Source organism: Penaeus monodon, chromosome 6 (genome assembly GCF_015228065.2).
Source record: "Penaeus monodon isolate SGIC_2016 chromosome 6, NSTDA_Pmon_1, whole genome shotgun sequence".
In the NCBI taxonomy this organism is placed as follows: Eukaryota; Metazoa; Arthropoda; class Malacostraca; order Decapoda; family Penaeidae; genus Penaeus; species Penaeus monodon.
In genome coordinates, this window is record NC_051391.1 from 45501657 (window position 1) to 45514156 (window position 12500).

At 35.7% G+C, this 12500-nt stretch overlaps 1 protein-coding gene across 7 annotated transcripts in view; it reads right to left on the reverse strand.

Annotated features, from left to right (window-relative positions):
- The window catches only part of LOC119574567 (UNC93-like protein MFSD11), a gene marked incomplete at its 3' end in the record, with an annotated part of 37229 nt that extends 26222 nt beyond the window's left edge, over nucleotides 1–11007 (reverse strand). Inside the window, 2 exon segments of one of the 7 annotated variants that reach the window (XM_037921842.1) lie at nucleotides 5039–5307; nucleotides 10494–10590. In XM_037921842.1, the coding sequence (XP_037777770.1) occupies nucleotides 5039–5307; nucleotides 10494–10575 (351 nt within the window). 7 annotated transcript variants of the gene reach the window in all.
- Nucleotides 11008–12500: the final 1493 nt, after the last annotated feature.

Sequence of the window (12500 nt, forward strand, 5' to 3'; positions counted from 1 at the left end):
GCTTGAAAGAGGTGAGGAATAGTTTACATGCACCTCTGACTACGATCGTCATTAACTTTTTGTTCAGATTTGGAAGGATTTCGACGCAGACTGATGTATCGACAACCACAGTTTCCCCGCAATGGAACAAATGCTTACATAGATCTGAACAATGACCTATTTTAGCCCACTTTTCCTCTGACTACCTCTGTCGCCTACTATAACAATATAGGGCCTGACGTCTTTGCTACAGGTGGTTCCGGCGAGACGCGGTGCCGACGACACACGGCTGCCAAGGAAGAGCACACTTGTGGCTAGGGTTAAGGCTGACACTTGAGTGCGGCCGGTTGGGCCTTGCTCTCTCCGGCCTAGGACCTGTAGCGTCACCACGCCCCGCACCAAGGACAACGACTGAGCTTATCCGTCGCTGAGAAAAGCCAAAATTTCGAGTTTTCTAACGGAACCACAAGGTCAGCTGCTGATCAAAATCTATGAGGATGTCAGCAAAGGGATACCGCAGGTGTACGGTAAAATCTGCGTACGTCCTGCTGTCAGCACAGTAAACGTGCACTGGGACCAAGTACTGAGCACTGCAGAATATGAACAGTACGCCTCATGTTACTGGTTACGGATACACTGTAACTGATCTTATACCATTACTCGTACTAGGGCAACATCACATCATTAATACCCTGTAAAAATAAAGAAAGAAGAAGGAGAAGAAGAAAAAAAAAGTACAGTGGGTATCTTGGGTACCTCGTGCACTGGGCACTACTATCCCCGACATCATGACTATCCAAACTTGCCAAACCTATGACCTTAACACTACTGCTTCTTACACCACGCAGCGCGCCCTCGTCCGGATGCGAACCAAAGAAGACGTAATAACAACAGCGGCAATATGACGGGTATTGAAATGGCGTTAACCAGATTGTAAGTACAAATAATTCACATGTAAAGAGTGATAATAATGATAATAATAATACTGTAATAATATACAACAAAATAATAATAATAATAATAATAATAATAATAATAATAATAATAACAGTAGCAATAACAATAACAACAACAATAATAAAAAATAATAAAACAACAACAACGGTAATAATAATAATATTGATGTTAATATCAATATCAATAATAATGATAAAAATAATAACATGTCAAGTGGTACATTTTGTATTTTGGACGGTACCCTATTCGCATTGTCGATGACCTATGCCAAACTTCGCATGTAACATAAGGACTTGGTATACACATAAAAAATTATACTGCGTCACTGTTGGCTACCGTAATAAATACAAACTATTTATTTTTCTTCTATCAAAAAATAATAAATAAATAAATAAATAAATAAATAAATAATTAAAATAAAAAAAGTATTCCAAAACCACGACAAAATGTCTCATTTCTTAAAATTCATAAATTATGATAATGAGCTATGGTCTGCAACCGTCACATGAGCGACCGCGTAATACGACGAAAGCGTTATAGGTGTTAATTGTGACGTCAGAGTTAATACTCTGGAGTGCTACGTGCCACACTGGTCAACTTTCCGCCAAAAAAAGAAAGAGAGAACGAAAAAAAAAATCCGTTAGACACTTCAAGGCCACTGAGTACAAAAAGGGCCCTACATAAGGGGAGACTCGGCCATTTTAAGCTCAGTTCATTCGTCCCTCCCTTTCAAACAGGTAGTGAGTCTTATTTTACACTTCGATTCTCCAATCACTTTCACCCTTCCTTGTCTTCGGCCACCCTTCACCCACTGTATCTTATCCCTCGTTGCACTCTCCCCCATCCTCCCTTGTTATCTCCCCCTCCCCTCAGCATCGTCGCTCTCCCCCTCCCTCCCGCAACCCCTTGTCCTTCGCCCTGTTCGATCACCCTCCCCCCCTCGAGACCTAACCCTTGACTGCAACGTTAAGGCGCTACTGTTCTTCCTTCAAGTTCTTTCAAAACCCATCGAACGCCTGTTACCCTACACGTCTAAACTTTATCGTCTCTCTACCTACTCAATAACCCACGTGCAACCTTTCAGTCATCTATCCTTTTACAACTATACTGCCTCAATAATAAACTGAATCAGAGGAATGATAATTGTAATGGCGCATTGAAATCTTTACCCGAGTATGATAAAATGGACCTGAAAGACCTGAAAAGGAGTCAACAATCAACTCTCCCGTAGACTTTTCACGGTCCCGAGGAGTAACTGACGGTGCGTAATAAACTTTTTTTAGTCAAGTGTCACGCATACAGTGACATACTTCCTACCACGATATTTTGCAAAAATATCGTTACAACGATTAAAACAAAATCTGGACAGTTGGTGTATGGAGTTGCTGAGGAAGCCAATGATGAGCAGCACGATCTAACCAACCCGGCTATTTTATGTTGATCAGGCAGGATGTAGACCTTTAGAACGAGTACATGAACATGCAACGCACGCGTCCTGCACCTGACCTACGCGTTCTCTGTCCCTCCCTTGGCATGTCACAGGGTTTGGCTAAGGTTCTTTTTTTTATAAAACGAACTCTGACGATATTTCTGTTCGTTATGCTTTCGGCAGTTCCTATTTCCAGTAATTTACGGAATGTAAATGAGGAAGATTGTACATGTACAGTGTTGATCTATTTGCTGTCCTGTAGTTGCAGATGTCAGAATGCACTAAGATATTCTTCGAACTGACACTGGTTTTCTATTTTTATCCAAACTGAAGTCTGTCCTCCGGTAAGGTCACAATCTCCACAGAACACTTAAGCAGACAAAAAAAGTAACATCGAGTTTAATTAATTCAGTTCCCCCGGCATTCACTTGATAGCGTCGCATATTATGCAGCTATACATTGCTAGTCTAGGTTTAAGTTTAGGTTACGTTAGTCTAGGTTTAAGTTTAGGCTACGTTAGTCTAGGTTTAAGTTTAGGCTACGTTAGTCTATGTTTAAGTTTAGGCTACGTTAGTCTAGGTTTAGATCAGGTAAGGTTATTGTTTAGGCCTATGTTAAGTTTGGGCTTTGGTTTAAGTTAGGGCCAATTAGGTGCGCAAGTGAAACGAACAAAAAACAACATTCTCTTGTCATTCTTCAACATTTTTTTAATACGTTTCGCAATGCTCACACATTCTCCAATCCGTTCTACTATAGTTTTTTAACTGCAAAAACTGGCATCACGTAATAGAAATGTTATGTGCTATATTTCTAAACATATATAAACGTGTGCATATAAGCCTATACATCTACAAACAAGACTACAAACAAACAAAATAGAAACAATCAAATAACAAAACACATGCACGCGGGCACACACGCACAAGCTCACACACATAAAGGAATAAAAGAGAGAGAGAGAGAGAGAGAGAGAGAGAGAGAGAGAGAAGAGAGAGAGAGAGAGAGAGAGAGAGAGAGAGAGAAGAGAGAGAGAGAGAGAGAGAGAAGAGAGAGAGAGAGAGAGAGAGAGAGAGAGAGAGAGAGAGAGAAAGAGACAGAGAGAGAGAGAGAGAGAGAGAGAGAGAGAGAGAGAGAGAGAGAGAGAGAGAGAGAGAGAGAGAGAGAGAGAGAGAGAGAGAGAGAGCCATGCACATAATGAAAATTACATACAGAAATTTTTAACACTAGAATCAACAGCAGTACAAATAAAGTGATGTAGTAATCAATTAAGTACTGTACTACAAACTAAATGTAAAAAATGATGTTGAGGTTTAAATAACATGGCAAAAAGAAGTTGGGTCACAAGAAAGGACTTTTGCTTGGATAACTTCCTACTTTCGGTACATGGAATCATGATGACCAAAACATGTTAAGATGTAATTTGCATCAAAACCTATGGAAAATAAATATCTCAAAGTCTTTATGGTTAGTTTCTAAAATGACATCAGTGAAATTACAGGAACCACAACACAAAACATAAACATGTGCAACAGAAGCAAAGATACATTAAAAAATAAGACTATACCATACCACCTAATACCAAGTCAAAGCAGTGTGTACTAGCAATTTACATGTTTAAATAAGCATATGCAAAATTTACTGCTTTGATAGATAAAGGTGTGACATTAAACAAATACCAATGCCAGTTGGATTAAATGTTACATCCATGTTTAATGGAAATATTGAATAATTTTCTAGAAATCAAAACTGCATATCAGTGAAAAGAAAACAAAACTTTGGCTGTCCATCTATAGTAATAAAGTCAATTGGAAATTTCAATCTCTCATTAATTTATTTAATTAAAAATATCATAGAAAACATTGAATCCAAAAAAATACTGTAACCAAACTATACCAAATACAAATATGTCTTGACTGATAAAATATTCAACATTTTTTTTCTAAGCAGAACAATAGTTACTCCTTATATTCTCACTGACATACTGATATGGAGCAAAAAACTGCCCTTTTTAAACAATGTTATGGTTTACAATTAATATAAACCAAAAACTAAAACACTCATTTCCACATTTACAACTGCAAGCACAAGTTATACCTGTGATTAATGTAGACAAGTACAATTAGAGATTCAGAGGAACATGATACTGTATGGTTTCAATGCCTTGTACACTCCCATACAATTAAACACTTAGCTTTAATTGAGAAATGTATAAAAATAAAAATAAATTCCAATTACTTCTAAAAACATATTTCCGAGATCCTTCTGTCTCTACATCCTACATGTCTCATTATATAAATATATTCCAGTGGTTACTGTTTGTAGTCTATTGCTTGTAAGGAACTCCTTGTAAATTAATAATACTTTGCAATGGCTTTAAAAATTATGGGAACAAAGTCACTTTTCTTCATATGTATTCAAGGAATGATTAACCTAAATACAAAATGCTCAAATGAAGAGAACAAGGAAAAACATTTATGAATATATTTAAAACACTTAGTACTGTCAAAAATATATACAATAAACACAACTACAGAAACATCAGGAACCTCTTCAAAACAGTATATAATACACAAATATACACAAGAACAGTGAATTCAAAGCAGCAACACATTTTCAAACATTTTGCAACAAATATTGCTTTCATATTATCCCAGAACTTAAGGCAACACTTACCGTAATTATAGAAATTGTTTTAAATGCTGAGAATAATATCAAGAAGGAGACAGACAGAAGTATAACAGCACAATATCTTCTATCTGGTAATCTTGTCTGTGATGTGGGAGGGGCAGCTGTAGAGTTGGTATGTTCATCTTCACATATATTGCTTGGCTGACTATTAACCACCATATCACCCTCAACATTAACATCAATCAGGGATTCTTCTGTTTGCATTTCCATTATTTTAACTTTTTTCTTTTCCTTTTCACATTCAAAGTGTGGTCCTGTACAAGAATGGCAAAATACACTTCCATGTTGTTATGATGAATCAGCAATAATAAAAATAATAAAAAGGTGGTCAGACATCTGATGACGCATAGCCTCAGCCCACTAATAACTCACCACCTACCCGTGTGCTATGAATTGTTGGGTCCTAATCACTTACAGCAACAGAGAGGTTCAAACTCCTAAACACTAGACCAGTATTCAGGTGCCTTAGCCCACTCAACCACTGAGCTCACAATTTATCAACCAAGCTACATAAAATTGCTGGTTAAACTTTCTGAGAGTTATAATTCAATTTGAGAACTGATATTCTATATGATGAAGCATCTCAAAGCTCAGAAGGGAAACAAAAAGAAGAAACAAGAAGATTTAGTACATCAAATTCAATATCTAAGTAAACCTATCAAATGCAAAACATTCCTAAGAAAATTGTTTTTCTATGAAGAATTCTTATGGCATGGTTTTCTCACCAATTTACCAAGAAGACATGGTGTGTAAACACATATTTATTTTGATCACATAAACTCTCACATTAACAGGAAACTAACTTGCCTAGCAACACTACAGTATCTCCAGAACCTTTAAATACTTATCTTGAGTCACATTGAAAATTGTTGCATATTGCAGTTGCCATTTTGCCCAGACAATCAAAGAAGCTGATACAATTAGTTCTAACAACAATAAGTATTTCTACCTTTCTATATACATATACACATATATACACACAAATATATAAATATATATACACATAGATTACATATTCCATGCAAAATCTCTACTGACTGTTACTAACTTTCAGAGCAATGAATACCAATAATCTTATCAGTCTAATCAGATAGAATATGATTTGCCACCTGCCACAGATGTCTCATTGATTATCATACAGACAGAAGACTAGCCTATCTAATACTGAACAGTATATACATCTAGTGTGGTAGTGGCATTTTATATTGAGCCTGATAAATAATGGTATCTGTCAGGATTAACATATTTTATGGTTGTGATGCACTCTCATAATACCTTAGTGAGTAAGAATTAAAGCATATATGATTTCATAATATGACAATTGGCAATACTAAGTAACAGGTGAGTATCACTTGTCCCAGTTCAAACAAGTAATTATAATTTTTAAAGATGGAGCGTTGTTATAAAATGTTTGCCGTTTTGCACATTTCACCACATGAGCTTATGTCTATTTATGCCTCCAGATTAAATGCTCTAAGTTCACTCTTATATCAACTTAAATTCCATAAAATAAATAGTACTAGTAAACATTATATTGATTTAATTTCATCAAGATTTCAATGAAAAGTAGATTTTAGTGAACAGAATAATCTAAAATCAGTGTGCCATTTAAACTAGTCTATATAATTTTAGTTTAAAAATACAAATATTCATACATGGACTCCCTCACTCATTGTATCATACAAACAGACATTCTCATAAATATACACACACAATTATGAAAGCACTTTAGCACAAACAAACATACAAGCACATATATACCTATTCATATCCACAAAAAAAGTAATACATTAGTAAGTTTGACAGTGCAAAATATAATTAGATAAAAAAAAAAGTTTTATTTCACCACAGTGTATTTGTTAATAAATAATCCCTCTGGAGGTTGTCAAATTTCCAATAGAACCAAACCAACTATAAACTATGCCCTCAAACTGAAAAGACAGTCATGCAGAGACAATATGCTGCCAATTAACCATGCAGAAAAAAAAAAAAAAAAAAAAAAAAAAAAAAAAAAAAAAAAAAAAAAAAATCAAACATACCAGACCACACTCACCGTCATGATGCCGTTAGTGTTGAATGCAGTAAACACAAGCATGAATGCCACACCAAGACCCATGATATACGAAAGCACTTTTTTATCATTTTGCGGTACGGGTATTTCATGCTGTCTCTCTGTCAGGGGATGTCTTTCAGCTTCTATGTCCCAGTCATCACTTGGCCCTACTGTCTCATTTCTTGATGCCCCACTAATTTCCGAATCATCTTCCTCACCAAGTAGACGTTCTGTGTCCTCCATATTCTCAAACTCTGCACTCCAACTTCTTCTCCTGAGATAGCTCATTTCAATATCATTTGTCAAACATCACTGAATACGAGAAGTTTTTCATTGTTTTATTATTCACTGAAAACCTAAGAACAGTCTTAGGACAGATAGACCATTCATCATTAGTAACATTAATAACTTTTTATCATGATGTAGAGTATGAAATTATTTTCTCTTGCTGTAAATTTATATGCTGAATTTGCATTCACATATATGAGAACTGTTAAATGATTATATTGATCAAACTGAATGTTAAAAAGCCTACTATCTTGAGTGCATTTCATCTGCACAAAAAGAGCAAACTTCCTTCTTTACTTCAATACCTCTTCACATAACAATAATGTGGTTTTCAACTAAAGAGGATACTTCTCTGAATTAATGATCAGGACTCCTTAGTTTTAATTTCTCTATTATATGATAGTATTAGTGACCAACTAATCTACCTTTAATGTTCAAGAACCACAGATACTGATAAAGTAATATTTTGAACAGTAAACTTGTTTGTATAAATTCAATCTCTTATTGTACCATTTGAGGTTAGAGAAGTGTGCATATGACAGAAAAATACATGTTTCAATAAAGTGTGTCATCTGCTTATTCTTTAACTCAATGGCCCAGTATGGTAAAATATGTGCCATGTTCACTGTAAATCTAGTTTATCAAATATGTTAACACATAGATAGCTCCACATTTACTTAGTCAATATGAAGTCAATCATTAGTGAACCATATTCATTGTGGTAAATGTAGAAAAGGTATGATTGAGAACAAATATCTGTATTTAACTTATCTTCATCTGAAATACATGTATGCATGTATTTCTGATGAAGATATATTTGAGACCAGTTAAATACATCTCTTGTATTGTGAAGGTATTTGTTCTCATTCATACCTTTTCTTCAATTTGGCCTATCTCACTTAATTACTCTTTCCCTTCATTTTTTATATATACATATTTTTATTGTTATTAGTATTTTAATGACATTATAATAATCATAATGTCAATAATAATAATGACAGTATTAATATCAACCCTATATCACGTTGAAAATATAATGTCTACTCTAGTACTGTTTTGAGAAATGTCTCTTCCAAGAGATGGCTCCAAAAGTACTCGGCCACCAAGGAGTTAATTTGAAGACCTTGTAACCTCACCTGATATTACTTTTTTTTCTTTTTTTCTTTACTAAGACTATGAATATCAGTGCTGTTATTATTAATCTAGATATTATAATTATTATAATATTATTGACATTACTAATATCAACATAAGATTAAAAAAAAAAAAAAAAAAACCCAAAAAATCAAGGAAAAGGGTAAACAGGTGAATTAGGTAGTACTAGAAATTAATCATTGGTATATAAGTGGAGCCATCTATGTGTAAAGACAACTAATAAACTAAACTCACAGTGCTCATGGTATATACTTACATACCATCCCCAGTAACTTCAGGCTAATAGCATTAGAAAAGGGGGAAAAAATGCAAATTCAAGGAATGGGGATATCAGGTGTGATTACTAGGGCCTACTAATTGACTTCTTGGTGGCTGAGCACTTGTGGAGCTATCTGTGTGCAACAAAATTCACAAAAAACACAGCAGACAGTACAAACTCCTGGGCTGAATGGGTTTAGCATTTATATATCTATCTACCTGTGCATTAAGCACACATCCTATTTATTACTTTTAGGAAAATGCATACATGCAGCTATATCTAAGCTGTGTTAGGAGAGCAACTTCTTAATACTTAATATTTTACTTTGTGTGAAACTGAAGAACACAACAGAAATGAATGCATAGTTTCTGTATGTTTCATTTCTTGGTAAAGGGACTTACACATTCACAAAAAATACTAATACATTAATTTAAGCATTTGCAAAATATATATATAGTACTGCAAATAATACTGATTTATACCAAATAAAACTGAAAGAAACAATTCAGAAAGCGGTAACTGCAAAAGATTCATTATTCATAATTTCAAAATTCCAAAATTGTTGTAATATTTACAGATTTTACCTGGAAGTAGGCCTTATTTAAAGATATTTCTTTTACCTATATATTCATAGTGAGAAGAATCTTAAAGCATCTACAATGCTGCATTACAGCATTCTTATCATTATCAATGTAAGTTCTTATTTAGCAGATGGACACTGAGTCCTTAGGCTACCTAGAAGGAACTCATGTACAAAAATGGGACTTGCAAGGGTGTCCTAACTTAACAGAACTTGGATCTGCTGAGAGTGATGAACATTTACAAGATACCTGCTAGTTTGCCACTGGCCTCCACACCTTTGGCACTCCAGGAAAGGCCAACAGCTTCCACAGCAATTCTACTATTAGGAAAGAACTTGTAAATCACCAAATATGGAATCAGAGAACACACAATGGATGCTTCTTGTCCTTTGCTGTGAAACAAAGCTGCAGAAGCCTGAGCAGATGCTTTACATTTATTATATTGAGTTAGACATCAAAATATAGGTCATTCGTACATCATAATAAGCTTATGTAATCATGAAAATATTACATCCCCCTCTTGGCTTCAAATTAACTATTGCAGTTACAGTGAGTTTATCTGACTGCTGAATTTCCAAGGTCTTAAAATTTAACTTAACTACTAGCATTCAAGACAGCTAATTACAGACATGCAAACATTAGTTCACTGACTTATCTAAAGGGTTAGAGTTTCAACCCCGCACAGGCAATTTAGGCAATTGCAATTAATGTTATATCCATTACTAAAGACATGTAGATTATGGATACTACAGTGACTTGAGTAACCTTATGAGCAAAAGTAACCCATATCATATATATTCTACTGCTTAGTTTAGAATGAACTGCTCTGTTAAGAACCTAACGATGTCTTCTATTCACCCTAGAATCAAATGCTTCTGGTATTTTCATCATATGCATATTAAATAAAAATGAATGCCTTCCCACCTGTACTTGACAATGACTGCTTGATTTTCTGCCTTGTCTCCACGGCTTTACCTAGTGCTTCTTTGTAGTTACTTTTATTCTATGAACATAAAAAAAAATGATCTACTATCATTCATAATTAGAAAGTCATCTTATCATCAGCAGGTACCACGCAATGCTTCCATTTCTAAACGTCATTACTTTCATGTGTTTTTCCCCAAGTCTCGTGATATATCGTCGTGTCAAGTCGATATCGATAGAAACCAAAACAAACAGAACGCATAACGTTATGAATTGGAAATAAAATTATAAGCTATGGTATATAGATACCTGTCTTTTTGATTCGTAAAAAATACCCAAAATATAACATGTTATCTATAGATGTTTAAAAATGTTATACCGCCTTTTTTATAATACATCAATATATAATTCGCATTCTAACATACAGAGCGACGAAAGTTCGCCCAGTAGCGGCGGGTTATTCAAGCCGCCCACAGGAGGCACGAGTTTCGAGCAAGGCAATAAAAAACAAGATTTTCTTTTTCCGCACTTACCTCAATGACACTCATAGTCTGGAATGCTATGAAGGAGAACATATAAGCTAATCCCAAGAGTAAAACACAACAAAATCTCCGATCCATCTTGATATAGGCTTGAGGAGACAGATGCGAGGAAGAGAGACACCAGAGAGTACAAGAGATGGACTAACAACAGGTAGGATGGTGTCGGGTCTGTTCACTGACCCACTCGAGGATGGTGCCACATACGACCTGATATGTGTTGGTGTGTTTACTTTCGTTTTTTATGCATACCATAGGTTATTTAAAAGTCTGTCTACTCGACATACGGTAAACGTTTGTGTTCATTTCTTATGTACATTATTTTTATTTTCACAAATGTGTTTTATTACGTCTTAGAGAGATGAGCACTACTTGGCAACACGTTTCCATTAATTTCTGGTGTAAATTATTCTTATATATGAAGTTGGTGTTTTAAGACAATCAATTGGAAATTCTTGTTAATTTTACGCTCACTCCCACTCAGATTTTTTTTTATAATCCACCATCTGCTTCTCCTTTCCTTACACTGCTCTGTTTGTCTTTGTTGCTCTCTGTCTGCCTCCCTCCCCCCCCTCTCTCTCTCCCTCTATGTCTCTCTGTCTTTGCCCCCCCCCCCCCTCTCTCTCTCTCTCACTCTCTCTTTCTCTTTCTATCTTTGCTTTGCGTTTGTGTGTGTGTGTGTGTGCACACACACACACACACACACACACACACACACACACACACACACACACACACATATATATATATATATATATATATATATATATATATATATATATATATATATATATATATATATATATTTCATATCATTTATCTTTTATATTTGCCATTTTATCCCTCTCTGTATTCTGCTATCTCTTCTCTTATCTCTCCTCCTTTCTCATCTCTCCTTCTTCCTCCTCTCTCCTCTCTCTCTATCTCTCTCTTTCTCCTCTCTCTCTCTCTCTCTCTCTCTCTCTCTCTCTCTTCTCCTCTCTCTCTCTCTCTCTCTCTCTCTCTCTCTCTCCCTCTCTTCCTCTCCTCTCTCTCTCTCCCTCTCTTCTCTCTCTCCTCTCTCTCTCCTCTCTCTCTCTCTCTCTCTCCTCTCTCTCTCTCTCTCTCTTCTCTCTCTCTCCTCTCTCTCTCTCTCTCTCTCTCTCTCTCTCTCTTTCTCTCTCTCTCTCTCTCTCTCCCTCCCTTATTTTGCCGTTTTGTTTGTCACTACCCACAACCATTCTCCACATGGGCACAAACAAACACGCAAAAAAGCGCACACTCTCACTAGCCCTCCCGTCCTCCGTCCTCTCTCTTACTCTCTTCATGTACCCACGCAAGTTCCAGACTCTCCAGTACGACCTAGACGAACATACGACCACCGAGTCTTAACAAGTATTGACTCATTGTTCTCTACCACTGGAATCTCGACTTCCAGAGGCTTGAACGAGGTGAAAGTTTACTGTAAACAACTGCTGATGGACGTCTTTAGGTAATATATCTATGTCATGATGTGGCCTTACTGATTCCAGTTTAGACTGCCTAACTATTCTATGTTTTCTGCCAGAAGGGAGGAGGAAAAGTGTGCTACTCTTGCGGTTAGAGTAATGGCAAGATATTTGTTTTCCTTTTTTTGAGCGGTTTTGTGCATGTATTATGTAGATTATCC